Source organism: Pongo pygmaeus, chromosome 3, assembly GCF_028885625.2.
Source record: "Pongo pygmaeus isolate AG05252 chromosome 3, NHGRI_mPonPyg2-v2.0_pri, whole genome shotgun sequence".
Taxonomy (NCBI): Eukaryota; Metazoa; Chordata; class Mammalia; order Primates; family Hominidae; genus Pongo; species Pongo pygmaeus.
The window spans coordinates 24,502,634-24,526,317 of NC_072376.2; the positions used below are offsets into that span (position 1 = coordinate 24,502,634).

The following is a 23,684-nucleotide window of genomic DNA, read 5'->3' on the forward strand; positions in this document are numbered from 1 at the left end:
TGCGGTCTCTTCTTTGAACAAGTGAAAGGTTGTAAAAAGTATGGCTTTCTACCATAGGTTTTAAGTTTAAGAACCCTAGGATGGCACTGTCACATTCTCTTAGGGAGGTCATAGCTGTGGGAACTGTCAACAGGTTGACTATTTAAATGTGTCCTACATAAAGCAACATCAGATGAGTTCTGATTTACAAGTCTGCCAGGCTGGCCTGTGAGCCTCTGGGCAGAGTTCCCGTCCCATGCATTGCTGTAGCCTCAGTTCCTCCACATAGTAAATGCCCAAGTACCTATAGAAGAAATCGTGTGTGAGCCCACACTCTTTTTTTATTTTTTAGAGACGGAGTCTGGCTCTGTTGCCCAGGCTGGAGTGCAGTGGCGCAATCTCGGCTCACTGCAAGCTCCGCCTCCCGGGTTCACGCCATTCTCCTGCCTCAGCCTCCCCAGTAGCTGGGACTACAGGCGCCCGCCACCACGCCCGGCTAATTTTTTGTATTTTTTAGTAGAGACGGGGTTTCACCGTGTTAGCCAGGATGCTGTCTATCTCCTGTCCTCGTGATCCGTCTACCACGGCCTCCCAAAGTGCTGGGATTACAGGCGTGAGCCACCGCGCCCAGCCCTGAGCCCACACTCTTTATTCGTTATGACGGGGCTGCAACTACCAATAAGTTGTGAGGGTTAAATGGGATGAGGTGTCACAGTATTATTTGCCTGTTAGGGAGGTTTTAGGGCAGGCGCCTCTTCCCTCTTCAAATTGGAATCACCCGAAGAGTTTTAGTAAATACTGGGCCTATCCAGGGTTAATTTTCTTCTAATTGGTTTGGGGTGCTGCTTGGACAGGGGGACTTTTAAAATTCTATACTGACCCACTAGGACTGACATGAGAACTACTTGCTTAGTAACTGTCAGAGGAGGCTCCAGCTGATCAGGGCCTAAAGTTCATATTCTTTTTCATCTCCCCGTTGTCGCTGAAGCCTACCCCATAAACTCCTACCGTCCCTTTGCCCACAGCAGCGAATTTCCGGGAAAACAGGAAAGGTATGCAAGCATGCCCACACACGTGCACACACGGGTTCCCAAAAGACCTGCGTGCGGCCGCAGGGGCCCGCCCCGCCCTTCTCGGGCCCTTCCGGGTCCTGGCACCCAGCGATCCCACCAGCACCTGGGTCCGGCGCGCGGCTCCCGCCCTCTCCGCGCCCCTCGGGGCTCCCTGCCCCGCCCACGTGCCCCACCCTTCCTCGCTCCGCCCCCTCGCTGCTCCCTGCCCCGCCCACGGGCCCCATCCTACCCCCACCTCGATCCGCCCCTCGCTGCTCCCTGCCCCGCCCACCGCTCCCCGTCCCTGTCCGCCCCGTCTGGCTCTCAGCCCAGCCAAGCCTGGTGCGCGCCCCGCCCTGCCTCCTCCTCTCGCGAGGCAGTCCCGACGCCGGAAGTGCCTGGAGCGCGCGACAGCGGCGGGGCAGGGCGGCCTGGAGGCTGTGGTGCGCGGGCGGCAGAGGGAGGGGAGAGGCCGCTGGGGCCGTGTTAGTCGGCCGGTGGGGACTTGCAGGTACAGGCGCGGTCGGGGCTCCTCGTGGAGAGCCAGGGGCTCCTGCCGGCCTGTGACTGGGGTGTCGTTGCAGGGACGTCCCCATGTTGCGTTTTCCAACCTGTTTCCCGTCCTTCCGGGTGGTGGGAGAGAAGCAGCTCCCGCAGGAGATTATTTTCCTGGTCTGGTCGCCCAAGCGGGATCTCATTGCTTTGGCCAACACAGCGGGCGAGGTGAGTGAGCCGGCGGGAGCCCGCCTGTGCTGGGTCTGCTCTCGGGGGGCCCAAGAACACCAAACCCGAGCCTGTTCATTCGGGCCACAGGCGGCCGGAGCCTCAGTTTCCCCTTCTGCAGACATGGCTGGCCACCTGCTACCCCTCCCGTGCCTCCCAGGACGGCAGTAAACTTAAAGTATATATGCGAAAGGTGATGTCTGTGCTATTTTCGGTACTTCTCTGGCTAAAGTAACAGTTTTCACACAGCTTATCACTGTCACGCAATCCTGCTTCCCCAAGTCTTCTTCACTCATTGGTTTATTAGTTAAATGAACTTTTTAAAAAAGCCCACGATGTGCCACTCATGAGCTAGACGTAGTGGTAGATCCAGGGACCCTGCCCTAAGTTTGCTTACAGTTTTAATAGCAGAAGGAAGAGTTATTGTCAAACTTCAGCTGCAAATGTGCATGCATGTAGCTGCCACACAGGATATATTTAAGAATCTGGCGTCTCTTGTCCACGTTTTATACTACGGGTTGGATAACCACCTTCCACTAAAAATACCTTTAAATTGGACAAGGAAGGGATGCATTGGATTCCAGACAGAACGTGCATGAGTGTTATCAGCATTTCTTGTTCACATGAAACTTCATCGAGTATAAACCAGTTGTACCCAACTTTCTGCTAAGAGTTATTATCTGCCAGCCATTTTGTAAGGAAACCTTCACCTGTGCATCTTTCCGCCTCTGGCTTGAGAGTTATCTGGCCATGTGAGAGTTGTATAGAGCCAAATTTGGAAACTAGGTGATAAGGAAATCTTAGCACCCTGCAGACTACAGCACCATGTTAGCTACCATGATCCAGTCGCCAGGGTATTGATGTCTAATTTTTCAGGGCCCTCCATGAAATCTAGCTAGTCTCCCTCCGCTGCCGGGATGCTTTGAAACTCTGTTGTGGCTCTAGAGAGCAGCAGGTGGTACAGTCACAGAAGTAGGAGGGAAGGTAGACAGGAGGCACATCCGTGCAATCAGATGAGTAGGCGTGATAGAGGGCACTGTTACATCATTTTCTCAGTGAAGGAAGAAGCAAGGGCATTGTCTATGGGTGAAGATGGAGAAGAATATATTGGAAGTTTGAGGAGAAAGAAGAGGTATGAAAAAGCTAACAAGGCAGGTGGACTTGGGAAATCTAATAGGATTGCCAGTCAGTGTTAAGACCCACACGAGATCGGTGTTATTATTTGAGAGACACTGGTTGAATGAGGTTGTATGTGTCTCTCTCCGTTCTGTTTGGCTGTGTGGTTGCAGGCATGGTTGGGTTTAACCAGGACTGTCGTTTTGCAAGTATGACAAAGCAAGAGAAAGATGAAAGAGAGTTGAAGTTATGTGCAAGGGGAGTGATTGTGTTTCTGAACTTTGGGTTCTAACCTGATGAAGGAGGGAAGTGAAGGCATGTGTGGGGAGAGGGACAGTGAATAGGTGGTAGAATCAATAGACTGTATCCTGGTGAGGTCAAAGAATTGGAGTTGAGTGTTGTAGAGATGACCTGGAAAGAGGGGCGGTGAGCGGAAAGTGGGAAGTTTGAAATGGAGATTTTGGTGGCCCTGCAGTTGTTGGTAATGACCAGGCCGGAGGTGTGACCCTGGGAGTGGCTGAGTGCAGTAGAAGATGTGATCACTGGAGGAGAGGTAATTGAGAGCTGAAAAGCCAGGACATCATAGCTCTTGAAATCACCAAAAATGAGGATGAGTGTGTTGTTAGAAGGCATGAGCGAGCCAGGTATCCAGATCTTCAAGGAATGAGGGGAATAGCCTAGGGGTCTGTAGAGGACTGCAATTAAGACGGATAGCGGGTGGTATGGTCTGATTGCATGTGATTCAAAGTTAGGAGATTTTCAAGAAGAGAAGAAATGGCATCAAGCATCAAGGAAGACACCTACTTCATCTCCTAGCCCAAGAGTAGCAGTACAGGGGCTGTGGGATACAAAATGGCCACCACCTAGCAAGGCTGCAGGGAAGCGTTGTCCTCAATGAGAGGCACATTTCAGAGAAAAGTATGAAGATACTAATTTCATGATGACAGCTGACAATGAGCTGCAGAAAGCACAGAGGAAGGGTTTCAGAAGTAAGGAATGGCAGGAATGGTTTCAGAAAAGAGAGGGTCAAGTCCAGGGGATGATGTAACCAGGAGTGAAGGGTGCTGTGAGCTGTGAGATAAGGCAGGGTCATGGTGGCTAAGCTGAGTGTGGAGATGGGGAGGGATCTTGGAGGAGCATGTGCAGTGGTGAGGCCTTTTCTTCCTTACTGTCAATAGTTGTATAGAAGCTGCAACAGGGGCAGTTGTAGAGCTCTTGGGCAACATTTTGACCTTCCAAGGTGGGAATTTACTGATGTGGAAATGGAGATTTAGAATGGTTAAGTGATATGTCTAAGATCCATGGCTAGTGAGTGACACAGCTGAAACTAGGTGCCACGTGGACTAATTCCAAACTTAGTATAATTTGACTGTATTACAGCTAGCTACCTTTTTAGTGGTGTTTATGTTCTTTTATTTCTTTTTTGGTTGTCACCTTGGACAGCCGCCTTCTTTATAAAAGGTAAGTCGTCCGTTGACATAACAGATTAGGTAGAGGGTTAAATTTTAGACCTTGTTTCACCCATTTATTTTAAAATACCTTGTGTTCATTCAGACACTGTTGGCTTTTTCTGTTCTTCTGATAGCTAAGTATACATGAGAGATGGTCATTTAAAAAAATTTTTAGTAGGGATCTAGGTTTATTTTATTTTTGGAAATGGATTTTTAATTTCCTGTCATTATATCTGCTTTGTCTTAGGTTTTACTTCATCGACTGGCAAGTTTTCATCGAGTTTGGAGTTTTCCACCAAATGAAAATACAGGAAAGGAGGTGACGTGTTTGGCATGGAGACCAGATGGCAAACGTAATGATAATATTACAAAAAATATATTTTTATTTTCACAAAGTGTATTCTGTAAAGCCCATTTTCAGAAAGGATTTATTGTTCTTAGTATACATTAGAATTATAAATATCAATTTGGGAACTTTTTAAAAAAAAATGCCTTAAAATATTTTTATAGAACTCAGATTAATTCTGCTATCTTGTTTCTTGGCAAAGATATCTCTTAAATAAAGTCCAGCTTCTTGGCAAAGATAACTCCGAAGTGAAATCTGATGGAATATACACAATGTTTTGGTTTTGTTCTTTCCATTGTCATCTTGTCCTGTATTATTTGGCCCAAGCACCACTTGCCACTCGCCAGTGAGTTAGTTCAAAGCCATCATGGCCTTTTTCTTTCACAATATATTTTAGCATGAAATGTGCGGCTCATATTCCCTTGGTGCGTGTGCGTTTGCCTCACCTGGGGAACTGTCAGCTTTGACCCCATACCTTCCATTTCTGTGTGTGATCTTTCTTCTGGTACCCTCTTATGTTATAGCCTGTTATGGCTTTGGTGACTGAACTCTCCTTTTCCATGTAATATTTTTACAATGACAGTCCGTATTGGAACTGTTGTACACATACAGTCAGTACAGTAAAATGCTGTAAACCCTGCAGGTTAAAGTTCGTTTGTATCATTGGTACTTTAAGAAAAAAGTGAATTGTTTTTGTAAAATATGTGTTATTCTTTGCTTAATTTTTCTGTAGATAAATATAAAGTATTTAAAAATTTTATTGGTGCTTTAAGAAAAAAAGTGAATTGTTTTTGTAACAAATGTGCTCCTCATTGCTTTTTTTTTTTTTTTTTCAGACAGTGTCTCACTCTGTCGCCCAGGCTGGAGTGCAGTGCAGTGGTGCGATCTTGGCTCACTGCAACCTTGGGCTCACTGAAACCTTCACCTCCTGGGTTCAAGCAATTCTCCTCTCTCAGCCTTCTGAGTAACTGAGACTACAGGCATGCACCTTCATCCCTGGCTAATTTTTGTGTTTTTTGGTAGAGAAAAGGTTTCACTGTGTTGGCCGGGCTGGTCTTGAACTCCTGGCCTCAAGTGATTCGCCCACCTTGGCCTACCGCAGTGTGGGGATTACAGGTGTGAACCACTGCACATGGCCCTCATTGCTTAATTTTGTCCCTAGATAAATATAAATAAGTATTTAAAAATTCCCTAGGTGGGGCGCGGTGGCTCACGCCTGTAATCCCAGCACTTTGGGAGGCCGAGGCAGGTGGATTATGAGGTCAGGAGTTCAAGACCAGCCTGGCCAATATGGTGAAACCCCATCTCTACTAAAAATACAAAAATTAGCCAGGCGTGGTGGCAGGCACCTGTAATCCCAGCTTTTTGGGAGGCTGAGGCAGAGAATTGCTTGAACCCAGGAGGTGGAGTTTGCAGTGAGCCAAGATCGCACCACTGCACTCCATCGTGGGCTACAAGAGTAAGACTCTGTCTCAAAAAAAAAAAAAATTCCCTGAAAGCAGATCACTTAGAGATGACAATTGTTTCTGTTTTGGTGAACATCTTTTCCAGTATTTCCTGATAAAATACATACATGTAGAGATCTGTATATAATTTTATCAAAAGACGGTTATTTGGTACATGCCATTTTGTTGTATAGCTTTTTCTTTTTTTCCCCCCACTCACTTTTTCCCACGTCAGTGTGGATAGATTGACCACATTAATGTTAATTGCCTACTAACCCACTATATTTATATATTGTAATTTACTAAACCTGTTCCCCCTTGGTGGATATTTAGATGGTTTTCAGTTTTTGGCTTTGATAAGCAATGCTGTGTAAACATTCTGAACGCTGGGAAGAACTTTGCCAGTAGCTCCTTAGATTAACTCCCAAAATGGAATTTCCGAGAATGTCTTAAACATTCTATGCTCATTCTGTAGTCATTTTGCTTGGAGTATATGTAGAATATGTGTAAGATTAGAGGACTTTATAAGTAAAGTTGTGAGATCTTGCACTAAATCCTTCAAAAGCATGGAATCTCAAAGATAAATCATAAAAGTGCGTTAAAATGTTTTTAAGTAGTTGTATTATTCATTTTTAAAAAGTCTCATGTTTTTGGACAGTAAAATATGTTTTTTGTTAGATAATGATCATTTCAAGTTTGTTTTAAATTGTTTTTAAGAAAGAAGGCTGGGATTGGTTTACATGTGGCAGAGTTGCATGTGATAGTGATATGCAGTGAAACTCACTGCCCTCTTTTTGGAAATTCTTAAATTCTTAAATTGAACGTTAGGAAGAAATAATGACTTGTGTGGAGAAACCATACTAGAAAATTCAGCCGCACTCAAAGGAAGATTTTATGTGTGTTAAATGGCCTCATTTCCCACCATGGTTTAGAAATATAAAAGAGGAATAAAAAGCATCCCAAGAAGAAAGCAGATGGAATCACTGCCTACCTTTTAGACATGTGATAAGATATAATTGTTTATTTGTTGAAGCCTCTTTTGTATTTTCTGCTTGACAACAGGGTTTCAGTCTGGAAACTTTGATGTGTAAGATGTTAAGTGTGATACGTGAGAAAGTAGTAGATCTCCTATAAGGTTTGAGCACTTGAAAGTAAGCTTAGATAGTAGTGTAACTACAATATATGCAAATATTTCTTTTTTTAGTTTTTAAAATATTGAAGGATGTTTAAGTCAAAAATTGCCATGATGAAGATGCACTTAAAAGAGTAAAACTGGGCAATAAGTGAAATACCCATTTATTTTTCTCAAATGTTACACTAATTTATTCTGATTGTCTTTTCTTGTTTTAGTTTTGGCCTTTGCTCTTGCTGATACCAAGAAAATTGTTTTGTGTGATGTAGAAAAACCTGAGAGCTTACACTCTTTTTCTGTGGAGGCTCCAGTTTCCTGTATGCATTGGATGGAAGTGACAGTAGAAAGCAGGTAATTAGAAAAACTTATGTAGTCATAGGATATTCATAAGATTTTTATTTTTTGAAATGGAAACTTTAGGAGTATCTGAGTATTGAGTGTATGTGCGTTGCATTTAAATTTTGGTTTCAGTTTATCAAGATGAAATTTTTTAATGCTTGCTTAGATTTTTTTCTTTCTGATAAACATCTTTAGGCATACATCAGAGATATGGGCTTGGTTCCAGACCACTGCAATAAAGTGAACATTGCAATAAAAGCAAGTCATTTGAATTTCTTGGTTTCTCAGTGCATATAAAAGTTATGTTTATACTATGCTATAGTACATTTAAATGTGCAATGACATCATGTCTAAAAAAATTAAGTATGTACCTTAATTAAAATATACTTTATTGCTAAAAAATGCTAACGATCATCTGAGCTTTTAGTGAGTTGTGATCTCAGTGAAAGTGGAGGATTTTGCCTTGGTGCTGATAGCTGCTGACTGATCAGGGTGGTGGCAGCCAAAGGTCAAGGTGGCTGTGGCAATTTCTTAACATCAACAACCGTGGAATTTGTCACATCAGTTGACTCTTTCTTTCAGGAAAGATTTTTCTGTAGCATGAGATGCTGTTTGATAGCATTTTACCCAAGGTAGAACTTCTTTCAAAATTAGAGTCACCTCTCTCCAACTCTACTGCTGCTTTATCAACTAAGTTTGTGGAATATTCTAAATCCTTTGTCATTTCAACGTTGCTCATAGCATGTTTATCAGGACTAAATTCCATCTCAACAAAGGACTTTCTTTGCTCATCCCTAAGAAGCAACTCCTTATCCGTCCAAGTTTTGTTATGAGATTGCAGCAGTTCAGTCCCATCTTCAGCCTCCACTTCTAATTCTAGTTCTCTTGCTATTTCCCCCAGATCTGCAGTTTCTTCCTCCAGTGAAGTCCTGAACCCCTCAAAGTCATCCATGAGGGTTGGAATCAATTTCTTCCAAACTCCTCTTATTGTTGATATTTTGACTTCTTTCCATGAATTGTGAATGTTCTTAATGACATCCAGAATGGTGAATGCTTTCTAGAAGGTTTTCAATTTGCTTTGCCCAGATCCATCACAGCGATCAATATCTATGTCAGCTCTAGCTTTATGAAATGTTTTTCTGAAATAATAAGACTTGAAAGGTGGCCAGGCATGGCAGCTCATGTCTGTAATCCCAGCACTTTGGGAGGCCAAGGTGGGCAGATCACTTGAGCTCAGGAGTTCAAGACGAGCCTGGGCAACATGGTGAAACCCTGTCTTAAAAATTAGCCAGGTGTGGTAGCTATAGTTGCAGCTGCTCAGGAGGCTGAGGTGGGAGGATCCACCTGACCCTGAGGAGGTTGAGGCTGCAGTGAGCCGTAACTGGACCACTGCACTCCAACCTGGGTGACAGAGTGACCTGTCTCAAAAAAAAAAAAAAAAGACAGTTGAAATTACCACTTGACTCATGTGATGCAGAATGGATTTTTGTGTTAACAGGCATGAAAACAACATTAATCTTATATATCTCTGTCAGAGCTCTTGGGTGACCAGTCATGAATGAGCAGTAATATTTTGAAAGGAACCTTTTTTCAGAGCAGTAGGCCTCAACAGTGGATTAAAACATTTAGTGAACCATGCTGTAAACAGATATGCTGTCATCTAGGCTTTGTTGTTCCATTTATAGAACACAGATGGGATAGATTTAGCATAATTGTTAAGGGCTGTAGGATTTTCAGAACAGTAAATGAGTTTTGGATTCAACTTAAAGTTACCAGCTATGTTAACCCCTAACAAGAGAATCAGCTTATCCTTTGAAGGTTTGAAGCCAGACATTGACTCCTCTCTAGCTATGAAAGTCCTAGATGGTGCTATATTTCACTGGCTTTAAAATACAAACATATCTATACATATATATATCTATATGTATATATGTTTTAATAAATAAATAGAAAATCCTCGATGGCATCTTCCAATAAAAGGCTGTTCTCCATTGAAAATCTGGTGTTGAGTGTAACCACTTTCTTCAGTGATTTAGCTGGTTGTTCTGTATAACTTGTTGTAGCTTCCTCTCAGCACTTTCATAGAATTGAAGAGAGTTGGGGCCTTACTCTAGGTTAGGCTTTGGCTTAACAGAATGTTGTGGCTGGTTTGATCATCTGTCCAGATCACTAAAACTTTCTCCATATCAGCAGTAAGGCTGTTTCACATTTTTATTATTTTTGTATTTACTGTAGTAGCACTTTTAATTTCCTTTACGAACTTTTCCTTTGAATTCACAACTTGGAGGACTGGCAAAAGAAGCCTAGCTTTTGGCCTAATCTTGGTTTTCGACGTGCCTTCCTCTCTAAGCCTAATCATTTCTGGCTTTTGATTTAAAGTGAGACAGTTGAACACTTAGAGGTCATTGTAGGGATATTAACTGGTCTGGTTTCAATATTGTTGTGTCTCAAGGAATAGGGAGGCCTGTGCAAAAGAAGGGAGAGAGGGAATGGCCAGTAAATAGAGCAGTCAGAACACTCACATTTCTCCATTTTTTAAAATTTATTTTTATTTATTTATTATTTATTTTTGAGATGGAATTTCGCTCTTATTGCCCAGGCTGGAGTGCAGTGGCGCCATCTTGGCTCACCACAACCTCCACCTCCCAGGTTCAAGTGATTCTCCTGCCTCAGCCTCGAGAGTAGCTGGAATCACAGGCATGCGCCACCACGCTCAGCTAATTTTGTATTTTTAGTAGAGATGGGGTTTCTCCGTGTTGGTCAGACTGGTCTTGAACTCCCGACCTCAGGTAATCTGCCCGCTTCGGCCTCCCAAAGTGCTGGGATTACAGGCATAAGGCTCAGCGCCTGGCCTTACTTATTTCTTTTTTGAGACACAGTTATCATTCTGTCACCCAGGCCAGAGTGCAGTCGTGCAATCTTGGCTCACTGTAGCCTCTGTGTGCAGGGTTCAAGTGATTCTCCTGCCTCAGCCTCCCGAGTAACTGGAATTACAGGTGTGTGCCACCATGCCCAGCTAATTTTTGTATTTTTAGTAGAGACAGGGTTTCACCGTGTTGGCCAGGCTGGTCTTGAACTCTTCTCAAGTGATTTGCCCTCCTCGGCCTCCCAAAGCTCTGGGATTACAGGCGTGAGCCACCACACCCAGCCGAAGCTCACTATTTTATATGGCCATGGTTTGTGGCACCCCCAAAACAATTACAATAGTAACATCAAAGATTACTGACCTCAAATCACCATAACAAATACTACAATAATGAAAAAAATTGCAATATTGCAAATATTGTAAATATTTCAAAATGTGACACAGAAGTACAATGTGAGCACATGGCTGCTGGAAAAAGGACTCTAATAGACTTGCTTGGCTGATAGAATTGCTTGACACAGGGTTGCCACAGACTTTTAATTTGTGAAAAATGCAGTATCTGGGAAGCAGGATGAAGGGAAGCACAATTGAAGGAGATATGCCTATATTTTCTTGTTGAAGCAGTAAACCTGAATAGCTAAGAGTTTTCTCCTCTTTCTAGTAATTTCATACTCCAAAAATAGTTACTGAGGCACAAAAAACAAAGCTCCAGACAAGATAAATGGTGAAATGGAAAACAACCTCAATTTGCCAATCAATAATTTTAAAGTTTTATTAACTAATACATATATTAATTTCCATTTCATGATTTATATCATCTGGAACTTTTTTTGTGTGTCTCAATAAGTATTCTTAGAGTATGAAAAGTGCTAAGTTGAGCATTCTGTTCTAATGCTGGACAGGTTTTTTTCTTTGTCCATGGTCCCGGTAGTTTCCTTGTTTCATAAAAATAATTCTGCCTTGGTGTATATAGTCAAGTAATACACCAGGGTTGCAGTGAAGAAGGCTGGAGGAATCAGTGGGTTTGGCTAATACTGAAAACAAAAATTGTTTTTCTTTTTTAGGGAAATATGATAATTTTCTTTCCATTAACTTTTCGTTTCTAATTAAGTTATACTAAGTTAATATCAAATGAATTTGTAAATCCTGAATATTAATTGCTAGCTTTCCTAAGGGAAGCCTGAAAGAATTGGATGACAAGGGTTTGACCTGGGGTTTGAAATTCACTGTAGATAAACCAGAGTGATAAATCCATCATCAGATAATGAAGGATTACAAATCGTTATGTGAATTTGTAGAATGTTAGAGGGTCAGAGCATATCATGTAATTCCTATTCCAGCCCAGTTATCTGCTATGTATATTCCCAACATACTTTCTACTAACAGTTTAGAAATGTTATGTGGAGATTCCAGGGTCTCTCAAGACAGCTCCTTTTTGTTAAAGTAGGAAAAAATACTTGCTAAATCACCACTTTTTTACTTGCTCACTCATTTATTTCCAACCTTATTTAGAGTTAGAATTGAGAAGGAAAAGGGGGTAAATAAGACTGTTTCAAAAGGCATGGTATAGTCTCAAATACCTGTTGGATTGTCAAATCCACAGTTGTATATAAGTCATAGAACCAATAATTAAATCACACAGTAAGCCATGCATAGTGGTTCATGCCTATAATCCTAGCACTTTGGGAGGCTGAGGCAGGAGGATTGCCTGAGACCAGGAATTTCAGACCAGTCTGGGCAACATAGTGAGACCCCCATCTCTATAAAAAAATAAAAAATATTAGCTGAGTGTGGTGGCTTGCACCTGTAGTCCCAGCTACTCAGGAGGCTGGGGCAGGATAATGGCTGTAGCTCAGAAGGTGAAGGCTGCAGTGAACCATGATCACACCACTGCACTCTGGCCTGGGTGAGACCCTGTCTTATAAATAAAAGATAGTGTAATTGCAGTGTTCTTTAAAATTACTCTTAGTAGTCATATGTGTAGTGTGAGTTCTTAAATGAGGGTTAAGAAATAATAAATTCTCAGTATCTGAGTACGTATGAATGCATTTCATATGCTAAGAAAAGTGTTTATTAATGTCGTTTCTTTAAATGTAACGTGTGCAGGCTGATGTTTTTTTTCCCCTAAAATAATAAAGAAATTCCTACTTTTCAGTTTCTCATTTGGGACTGTTAAACTGACTACAACTGTATAGTATTTGTGGCATCTGTTTACTTGATAATGTTGTAAAACTGGGTATCTTTTTTAAAAATTAGCATTTTTAATGGTAAGAGAAGTAAAATCTTTGTTGTTTTTATAATGCTTTTATTTTTTCCTTTTTAGTGTTCTCACATCATTTTATAATGCTGAGGATGAATCAAATCTTCTCTTACCTAAACTACCTACACTGCCAAAAAAGTATGTATCACTGGTTTCTTTGAAATTAATCTTGCAGATTTCTCTTTCTTCTGCTTTTAACACTATGACAATTTTCTCACGCATTTTAAAATATGTATTTTTACTAAGAGTATTTTTTACCTTAATCTCTGTTTCCTTCTAGCTATAGCAGCACCTCAAAAATATTTAGGTAAGATATGCCTTTTCTTGTTTTCAAGTAAGATAATCTGTTATTATTTGGAAGACAGAATTGAAAGATGACCCAATTTATTTTTATATTTTAGTGAAGAGAATTCTGATGAAATTATTAAGCTCTTGGGAGACGTCAGGTAAATCTTACAGATAAATAAGTCTAATTTCTTAAAGTTATTTCATGTTTGAGGCAGTTTTCAGAAGCTTTAAGAGCAAATCCTTTATTTGCCATTTTATTTCATTGTTTTTTGTTTTTGTTTTCTTTTTGAGATAGAGTCTCTGTCACCCAGGCTGGAGTGCAGTGGTGCGATATTGGCTCACTACAACCTCTGCTTCCTGGGCACAAGCGATTCTCGTGTCTCAGCCTCCGAGTAGCTGGGACTACAGGCACGTGACACCACACCCAGCTAATTTTTGTTTTTTGCTTTTTTTTTTTTTTTTTTTTTTGAGACGGAGTCTCGCTCTGTTGCCAGGCTGGAGTGCAGTGGTGCAGTCTTGGCTCACTGCAACCTCCGCCTTCCTGGTTCAAGTGATTCTTCTGCCTCAGCGTCCCGAGTAGAGTAGCTGGGACTACAGGCGCCCACCACCAGGCCTTTCTAATTTTTGTATTTTTAGTAGGGACGGGGTTTGACCATGTTGGCCAGGATGGTCTTGATCTCTTGACCTCGTGATCCACCCGCCTTGGCCTCCAAAAGTACTGGGATTACAGGCATGAGCCACTGCGCCTGGCCTAATTTTTGTATTTTTAGTAGAGATGCGGTTTCACCATGTTGGCCAGGCTGGTCTCAGAATCCCGACCTCAGATGATCCACCTGCCTTGGCCTCCCAAAGTGTTGGGCTTACAGGCATGAGCCGCCGCACCTGGCCTTATCGTTGACATTAATACCTTCAAACAACATATAGACCTTAATATCTATTATTGTTTTTATTGTGTGGCCTTTCGTTTTATCAAGTTTTAATAATAATATGATGTACATATGTTTATTTTAATAAGAAGTAGAAGGATATAAGTACTAGAGTTTCTAAAATTTTAAGTATTCATGTTTTTTAAGCCCATTTAATATATTTAGCATCATAACCGTGATAAAACTGATGGCACTTTGTATTAGTTGGTAAAAGGATTGTTTTGTTATTGAGAGTGTATAAATATAGTTGTTATTAAAATAATGTATTTATTTTACTGTAAGCTGATTTTTTTTAGGCTAGAGGAAATTTATGTTCTTTGAAAAAAGGAATAAGCCTGATGTGATTGAGTATTGAGTGTTAGTGGATTTGATGTTTCACTTCCCTCTGCAGGGGAGCTTTAGCATGTAGATGATATGAAAGCAGTAATAATTTATATCTCACTTTAAGAATGCAATCATCTGTGTTGTTGATTGGTTCTCAGCTTGTTGCATTATTTTTAATTAGGCTTAATATTCTTGTCCTTGGAGGAAGCTCTGGATTTATTGAGCTTTATGCTTATGGAATGTTTAAAATTGCTCGAGTCACAGGGGTAAGATTTCTTTAACATTTTCTCTTTCTAAATTATTTCTCTTAGAATATACTAGGTACTTATGGAAAAAGAATAAAACACTAGGTTTTTTTTCAGTTTTGGTTTTTGGAATTATTCTTAAATGTTCAGAGAATAATTTTCTTACTAAGATAAAATAATTGTGATATGTCTATAAAGATTGGGAGCTATTTGTGGAATTAGTCAAGTTTTTTTTTTTCTTTAACAGAAAGATTAGTATGATACACTTGATTACGATTTAATGTTTTTCTAGTGTGAGATGTAAAAGAGCTTCAATTTGTGATAGGAATGTAAATCTTCAGAAGCATTCTTAAGTCCAGTACTGACTGTACTATAGTTGCTACGTCTCAGTCTTCTCCATAGCTTTTTCATCCGACTCTTACCACTCCCAAAAGGGGTAGAAAATATTGTAGGCTCTGTGGAATATGTTGGTTCTGCAGCACTTGATTTGAGACTTGGGTAGGGGTGAGGGAACCAGGTTATTTTTGTGGACTTGTAACTAGAAAGGTCCATGCAGGCAGACACCTACCTTCATCTGCTACATGTGTGTGGCTGGAGCTGGGAATACATGTTTCTGCTTTTTAAAGCTCTGAGTTTTTGCTTTCTGCATGATAATCAGATTCAACCTAGCAGTGATACTAAATATACTAAGGGGTTTGACTGTTCTACAGATTGCTGGTACTTGTCTTGCATTATGTTTATCAAGTGATTTGAAATCATTATCAGTGGTCACAGAAGTCTCTACCAATGGTGCTTCAGAAGTTTCATACTTTCAGGTGAGTATTGGAACTTGATAACAGTAGAGAGTAAATATGTATTTAACAGGTTTTATATAGGTTTTTATCCACATCTCACTGTATTGTAATGATCATTAAAATAATGCAAAAAAATCGACTTGGAATTTCTACATCCTAATATATTGAGTGTTATTATAGTGAATACCATATTATTCTCCCCATGCTCCAATACAGTTTTCATAAAAAGTGTTTTGATGGTCTATTAATGACCATATTAATTTGTTGCTATTCCAGTTTGACTTTGTACCAAGTGTTTGCTTAGGACTCTGTCCCTGACAATAATGAAGGTTAATATTTATTGATTGTTTAATATGTGCCATATACTGAATGCTTCAGAACAATTGATTTGAATCTTCACAGCATCGTAATAGGCAGATACTGTTATTATCCCCATTTTATAGGTAAGTACATGGACACACAAATACTTCAGAACTTGCTTGATGTCACAGGATGGGAAAGTGATGCTAGACAATCTGGCTCCATAATCTGTGCTCTTAACTAGCACATTGCATCTTGTGTAAAATGATCGCTTAATATTGGGAAAATGCTTTATTGCGTGCTGTCTGCATTATAGATTAAGGAAGCTAACTGGGCTCCCATAGAGTATTTAGATCATAGCCTTGCCAAGAAATCGAAAATTTTCATCTTAAATATCCCAGCCACTTAAGTATGTGTGAACTCTCAAACAAAAGTAGAACAAAAAAGACGCAAGATGCAATGTGTGTGATGCCTTCCAACATTCTCTTTGTATTCCGAGCATCAGAGAACTCTTGGCTTACCGTTTACTATGGTAATGGTTGTTCATATTTGCTCATCATCTTAAGGTTATGTGAAACTATGATCACCAGGATTGCATTTGGGTTATAATAAAATGATTCACTACTATTGTGAAGTTGGTAACAGATCATTTTTAATGACAAATTTATTGAGATACAATTCATATACCATTGATAGATATTTTCCCAATATTTATCAGTAGTCTTTAATTCCTTATACTTCCTTTAAGTTTTTACATATATTTGTGATTTAAACATTTCTTTGTAATACTGTTTCAAAATAGGTTATATTACATTTATTCTATCTACACAGAAGGGGTTGATAACCCAGAGAGAGTGATTTGTGTATGGTTATGTGTAGGTTAGGAAATCCTAAGACTATGTGCTGTTAGTTTCCAAACCATTCTGCTCAAAGAGGGCACAATTCTGACATAGTCTTTCTGATACATAGTTTGACCTACACTCTTTAAATTACAGACTTTGCAGCAAGTGCATCTGATGATGACTCACTTTACTCTTTTGATTTTACAGCTTGAAACCAATCTGTTGTATTCTTTCTTACCTGAAGTAACTCGGATGGCCAGAAAGTTTACTCATATTTCAGCTCTGTTACAGGTATTTATTTAGAGCTTGTTTTATGTGAATATTTATTGTCAGCTTCTAAAGTTCTGTAAATAAAAAACTTCAAAATTTTGTTTCGTAAAGCTATCTGAAGTAGAGGTGTCTAGTCTGATAATCTTATAAGGTCCATTAAAGCAGGAAAAGGACATTTAATTGAGAACCTACTTCCACCGCACGCTATTTTCCACCTCCAAGAGTTTAAATCTTTTAAAATACTCCCATAAATAAAATACCATTTACATTATAAAGTATTGTGGGAAAAACAGTCTTCACATGAGTTTACATTTGTTCATAATAAACCCACCCCAAATTACCTCCCAATTCTGTAGGTTGGTGATTTAGGCTGAGCTTAGCCAAGATGTTTGGGTGACCTGGGGAAGGTTCAGCTGATCTTGACTAGACTTCGTCATGCCAGCTGATATGTGTCCCTTGGCTGTGATTCCTTGTCTCTACTCCACATCCTTCATACTCCAGCAAGCCAGCACAGGCTTGTCCACATGGCGGTGGTAACAGGGCATCGAGGGTGCAAGTGGAAGTGTACAAAGACTTTTCAGGCCCTGGAGTCAACAGTGTTATTTCTGCTGCATTCTGTTAGTCAAAGCGAGACTCAAGGGCTGAAGAAATTGACTGCATCTGACTGGAGGGGCTACAAAAAATTGTGGCCTTGTTTTTCATTCTACCACAGTCATTAATTTATTTGATATTAAAGATTTCTAGAGATCAGTATCTTTTTAAGGATCCTATTTGAAAATTGAATAGTTTACCAAACCAGTATTTTGACAGTTAGTGTAGATAAGACATATCTTATATAAAAAGCTTGGAGATATTTGTTTCACCAGATAAAAACTTAATTTAAGAATGTTTTATTATGAAATTCTAAGAATCAATGGAATGTTTCATAGTTAAGTGATGACCAAGCTGTAGTCTTTTTCTCCATCTTAACTGAGTTAAAAGAGTGATTGAGGCTGGGCACAGTAGCACACACCTATAATCCCAGCACTTTGGGAGGCTGAGGCAGGTGGATCACTTGAGGCCTGGAGTCCGACACCAGCCTGGCCAACATGGTAAAGCCCCGTCTCTACTAAAAATACAAAAATTAGCTGGGCATGGTGACGCGCGCATATGATACCAGCTACTTGGGAGGCTGAGGCAGGAGAATTGCTTGAACCTGGGAGGTAGAGGTTGCAGTGAGCCAAGATGGCGTCACTGCACTCCAGCCTGGATGACAGAGCAAGACTCTGTCTCGATAAATAAATAATAAAAATAAAACAGTGATTGAAAGTAAATTCTAGATTTATTTGAGACACTTGATCATAAGCACATATTATTTAGATAGCAAGTTGGTTTAAATATTTTTTACCATTTCCATTTTTCTTTTTTGCTAATAGTATATAAATTTGTCACTAACATGTATGTGTGAAGCATGGGAAGAAATACTAATGCAGATGGATTCTCGTCTCACCAAGTTTGTGCAGGTAAAGCAGCTGAAGTTTCCTATGGAGAGAGTTAAAGAATGCATGATGTATGTCTTTACCTTGAGGTACATGAGAAAAATCAGTTTGATTCATAAAAGGCTAAGATCATGATTTCTTTCAAATGGCTTCATCTAACTTCAAACTGCTTCCTCAGATTTGCAAAAAGGGCTCTTTTCCCATTGGTACAACTTAAGTGGGGACAGGATTGTGAAGTGGAGCTGGTGGGGCTTTGGCAATAGGGTCGGGTGTTACAACAGCTGATTGGCTATCTTCTAGTCACTGATGTTCAGATGATCACTTTATGGATTTGATGGAAGTCTAAGGCAAGGAAACGGAGTCATGCTCCTATAATTTTGAATAAATATGCTTATAATTTAAGAAATACATATATCACAATTTTTTTTTTCACTTTTTTCTAGGAAAAGAACACAACCACATCAGTGCAAGATGAGTTCATGCACTTGCTATTATGGGGGAAAGCAAGGTAATAAACTCAGATTAGGTGCTCCTGTTTTTGCTTCTTTTTTAACAGTAATTATTTATTTGAAAAGTAGTTTATAGTCATAGTATGTGATTTTTTAATTGATACATAATATTTTAATTGATACATAATGTGTTACATATTTATGGGGTATATGTGATGTTACATGCGTAGAATTTTTTGTTGGGCTATTTCTTTATATTGTTTCTTGTTTGTGCTTCGAAATTTAAAAGTTGTGAGTGATGCATTCAGATTTCCAATAGAGAAGTGACAAAAAATACTTTGTTTTTCATTGTAGTGCTGAACTTCAGACTCTCTTGATGAATCAGTTAACAGTAAAGGTGCAGTTAATGTATCTATGTATTCAAATGGCTATGAACACATTCTTAATTTTTTTTTCGAGTGGCATATAATATCCTGATTGTATGCTAAATATATTTTCCTTTTTTAATTAGGGCTTGAAAAAGCTTGGCCAGTCTATAGAGTCATCATACTCCAGTATACAAAAATTGGTCATAAGTCACTTACAGAGGTATGAAGGTGACGTAGAATTTTTTGGTGTTGTATCCACACATACCTGGCATTGGCCTTCTTTCTGCCGCCTTCTCTTCATCTGGCATTCTCTTTTTAAGGCTTTTCTAGCTAAAATTGTTGCATGGCATTTGAGAAGAATCTTCCTATACCCAAGATTGAAAGAGTCAATAATAATTCTGCTTTATGAAGTAATTTTCCAACATCTTTTCACCAGGCTAGACTCTATCTGGGGTTTTTTCTTAATCAGCTAAGCATGAAGTATATTTTGAAATAAGGCATATATCCCTTTTTTGAGCAGTGAGATTAACATTTTACAGTTTACCAAGAATATTGCATATTTATTTAATATCTTGGCAAGGTGTTGGTGATTTTACACAAGAGGATACAGAAGTTCAGAATCGGTTATATGGCTGGCCCAAAGTTACTAAGTGTTGGAGCCAAGACTTCATCCTAGATTTTCAAATCTCATGCTTTTTCTATCCATAGCTACTTCATTGAAGCAGTTTACAAGTGGATGCTGAGTGTTTGATTTATTTTGTTTGGTTTTTGGTTTTTGTTTTTTCGAGATGGAGTCTTGCCCAGGCTGGAGTGCAGTGATACGATCTCGGCTCACTGCAACCTCCGCCTCCCGGGTTCAAGCGATTCTCCTGCCTCAGCCTCTCAAGTAGCTGGAAGTACAGACGCGAACCACTATGCCTGGCTAATTTTTGTATTTTTAGTAGAGACGGGGTTTCACCATGTTGGCCAGACTGGTCTCAAGCTCCTGACCGCAAGTGATCCACCTGCCTCGGCCTCCCAAAGTGCTGGGATTACAGGCATGAACCACCACACCTAGTGGTGTTTGGTTTAAATTTTGGTATATTCCTTTATGCTGAGTCCCTGGCCCTAACTACATCACCCCTCCCTTGGACCACTGTAGCACCCTCTGGACTAGTTGGGCTCTTTCAGTACACACTGTCCTTTGAATGTATTTTCCCCAGTGGAGCTAAACATATTTCTCTCTTAAAAACTTCTAATGCCTTCCCTTAGAATGGAGACCTTTGTGTGGCCTTTAGCATACCTGCCTCTCTGCCTCGCCCACACTGGTGGCCATTTAGTTTCTCCAACTTGACATTTTGTCTCCCGCCTAGGGCTTTTGTATATTCCTCTTGTCCCAACTTGTTCTTCACATGCATTCTTCAGCTCTCAGCTCATTCATTCCTTCAGAAAAGCCTTTCTGAATCCCAGATAAGCTCAGGTTCTTCTGTTATACCTGCACCCCATGTGTTTCCTTCAAGGCATTTATAGTAGTTGGAATGGTATACTGTATGACTGTGTGATCATAACTGTCTTCCCTGTTATACTGTCAATGCCATGAGACCCTTTGATTGTGTTCACCGTTATGTCCCCAGTATGTAGCATGGTACCTCACCCAAAGTGGGAACTTAAGAAATATTTATTGAACATTGACTGTGTAGTAGTTGGGTGAACGAGATGGCTATATGACTGTCTTAAAAGGGTCAGGACTAACTGTGGAACACAATTTGATCATCTTACAAAATTTGATCTTGTCATTTGTTTATCTCTGTAGTCACATTGACCAGATGGTTCTGCTGCAGTTTTTAGGAACAGTTTTGAGAAATAATTATTTCTCATGGAAAGAAAATGAAAGTTACTTTCAGTTTTTATTTCTGAAAATTTAGAAATATTCAGGCAAGGTAGTCGCTTGATGATCGTCATGATACTAATTTATTTCTGCTCTGTTTGGATAGTGGCTCGGAGTCTTTATTATACCATTTGAGTGAATTGAAAGGATTGGCTTCATGGAAGCAAAAATATGAACCTCTTGGACTAGATGCTGCAGGAATCGAAGGTAGTGATTTAATTTCTCAGTGAAATACATTAAACACAGTTTACTTATTTGACAAATGACGTTTATTTATTTTTTCCCTTTAGAAGCTATAACTGCTGTGGGTTCTTTTATACTCAAGGCAAATGAACTTCTTCAGTAAGTATTGGGAGTACCTGGAATCACTGACCTAAGAATATGTCACTTTTGACCTAAATAAGAACCTAGTAAGCTGTTATGAGTCTCTTAAAATCAGTTTTTAAATTTTCATCACAATTATGCCTTTATATGCTTCTGACAAGCCAGCAGCACAGAGATTTTATAAAGTAAAGCTGTATTTTCCTGTCCTGGTCATCCTTACTGCAGGTCTTCTCCCCAGAGGGAATCATTTTAACTCTTTAACTACTTCTATTTTTAGTTCTTCTATGGGTTACCTCCGTATTTCTAAACTGTATGACTATGCCACATTTCTTTTGTCAATTTTTAGAAATTATTCTGTTTGTTTTGTTTTTCTTAGACTGTTTGGCTTGATTGTCCTATTGCATTGTCTGTCTTTTCTGCATCCTTCCGTCCTTTCCCTTCTGAAGGGTGGTATAGTACTTCTGGAGTCCCCTGTTCCAGATGCCTTCTTTAGCCTCCCACCCCTCTGCTTCAGCCTGTGGTCCAGTTCTTCTGCATGGCTACCACCCGGGCATTTTCTTCATTACTCTCCTGGGTTAGACCCAGAACTGCCAGGATTGCCTTTGTTTCTTGGCTTATTTAATCATTTTGCTGGAAAACATCCTCTAGTAACTTTCTCAAAAAGCAGACATAGAAGGTAAACTTTATCTCCTTTTGTGTTTTTTCTCCTACTCTCACACTTAATTGACAGCTGGGTTTAGGATTCCCTGAGGGTTATTGAACTTCAAAAGCAGAGTTCCACAGGATTCTGTGCTTTTTGTTGCTGATGGAAGGTCTGGTGCTTCTCATTCTTAGCCCTTTATAGTTGTTTTTTTTTTCCTTTTGAAAAAGCTGTGAAAGCATTACTCTTTATTCTTGATATGTTGAAATTTCATAACAGTGTTTTTAGGTGTGGGCCTTTTAATTCATTGTGCTATAATAAGCCATTTTAACCTGAATTCTCTTGTATCATTCTTTTAATAATTTCCTCCTCCCTCTTTTATTTACTTTATTATTATTTATTTATTTTTGTGATGGGGTCTCTCTATGTTGCCCGGGCTGGACTTGAGCTCCTGGGCTCAAGTGATCCTCTTGCCTCAGCCTCCTGAGTAGCTGGGAGTACAGGAGTATGCCATTATGCCAAGCTTTCTCTTTGTTTTAAACTAGATTTTTGTTCTAGAAATCTGTTTGGTCAGATATTAGAATTTGTGGTGGATTGATTTCTGTGTCTTTTCTTTTTCTCATATTTTTTGTATCTTTGTCTTTTTGATTTTCTGAGAGTTTTTTGATTATTGTCAAATGTCATTAAACATTTGTTGAGCACTTAACTGTGTTTTAAATACAGTGATAAGTAATGTTGAGAAAAACCAAGCAAGAAACAAGGACCTAGGGCATGATAAGGTAGGGGATTCAACTTTATATAGGTGGTCAGAGAGGCCTCACTGAGAAGGTGAAGTTGGAAGGAGACGGAAGGGAGCAAGCCCTGTTGATGTTTGGGGGTGGAAGAGGCAGCAAGTGTGAAGGCCCTGAGTTTGGAGCATGCCTGGCATGTTGCAGGCACAAGGGCACTATAGCTGAAGCGGATTGAATGAGAGTAAGGTAGGGGGTGGATTGACAGATGATAGAGGATGGCCAGGTTGCATAGAGCCTGTGGGCAGTTGTTAGGACTTTGGCCTTTACTTTGGATGTAAAGAGAAGCCCTTGGGGATTTGGGAGTAGTGGAGAGGATATGATTTAGGCTTCAGAAAGATCCCTCTTGCTACTCAGAGTTGAGAATAGCTCATAGATAGGCAAGGACAGAAGCTAAGAGAGAAGTGGTTGTCAGAATCTGAAGTGGTCAGGATTGGGATACATTTTGAGAATGTAATTCACAAGATCTTCTCAATGCTTATCTGTAGATGGTGATAATAAGGGAGTCACAGATAATTATGAGTTTAGGGCCTTGGTACTTGAAAGAGTAGAATTGACATTTACTGAAAGGGGGAACGAATGTGAGGGCAGGTTTAGGGAGGAGTGTGGAGTAAGATCAAGAGTTTGGTGTGGACATACTAGATTGTTCTTTAGACTTACTATTTTGAAGTAATTTTACATAAAAATTACAAGAATAATAGAGACAACTCTGCTAGTACTCCTTTACTTGATTCATCATTTAAAAATATTATACTGTATTTATCATATAATTTATCTTTTCTGAAACATGTGAGAGTATGTTGTTTATATCAGGCGTCTTTTACCTGGAATACTTTAGTGCGTATTTTCTAAGAATAAAATTATTTTCTTACATAACCATAGTACAGTTAACAAATTTAGGAATTTTAACATTAATACAGTATATTAACCTACAGTTCAATTCCCCTTTAGCAATTATCCCAATATGTCCAGTATGATAAGATGCAGTTCGGGATCACGTATTTGTTTTAGTTGCTGTGTCTCTTTAATTTTGAGCAGTTTCTTAAACTTTCTTGGTCTTTTATAAAAGTTG

General features: G+C 39.8%; 1 protein-coding gene across 5 annotated transcripts in view; it reads left to right on the top strand.

Moving 5' to 3' along the window:
• Positions 1-824: 824 nt before the first annotated feature.
• Positions 825-23,684, top strand: part of ANAPC4 (anaphase promoting complex subunit 4) — a 42,495-nt gene continuing 19,635 nt past the window's right edge. For 2 of the 5 annotated variants that reach the window (XM_054485021.2, XM_054485023.2), the window contains exons 1-16: positions 825-1,542; positions 1,616-1,754; positions 4,569-4,674; positions 7,463-7,595; positions 12,773-12,847; positions 12,990-13,016; positions 13,111-13,155; positions 14,429-14,513; positions 15,203-15,307; positions 16,636-16,719; positions 18,114-18,200; positions 18,620-18,684; positions 18,980-19,022; positions 19,137-19,213; positions 20,967-21,067; positions 21,151-21,202. In XM_054485021.2, coding sequence (XP_054340996.2) covers positions 1,034-1,542; positions 1,616-1,754; positions 4,569-4,674; positions 7,463-7,595; positions 12,773-12,847; positions 12,990-13,016; positions 13,111-13,155; positions 14,429-14,513; positions 15,203-15,307; positions 16,636-16,719; positions 18,114-18,200; positions 18,620-18,684; positions 18,980-19,022; positions 19,137-19,213; positions 20,967-21,067; positions 21,151-21,202 — 1,733 coding nt within the window. In that variant the 5' untranslated portion in view covers positions 825-1,033. Of the gene's footprint in view, positions 1,543-1,615; positions 1,755-2,832; positions 2,910-4,568; positions 4,675-7,462; positions 7,596-12,772; positions 12,848-12,989; positions 13,017-13,110; positions 13,156-14,428; positions 14,514-15,202; positions 15,308-16,635; positions 16,720-18,113; positions 18,201-18,619; positions 18,685-18,979; positions 19,023-19,136; positions 19,214-20,966; positions 21,068-21,150; positions 21,203-23,684 lie in introns of those variants that run through there. The other 3 variants (XM_063663578.1, XM_063663577.1, XM_054485024.2) reach the window with 3 other exon arrangements.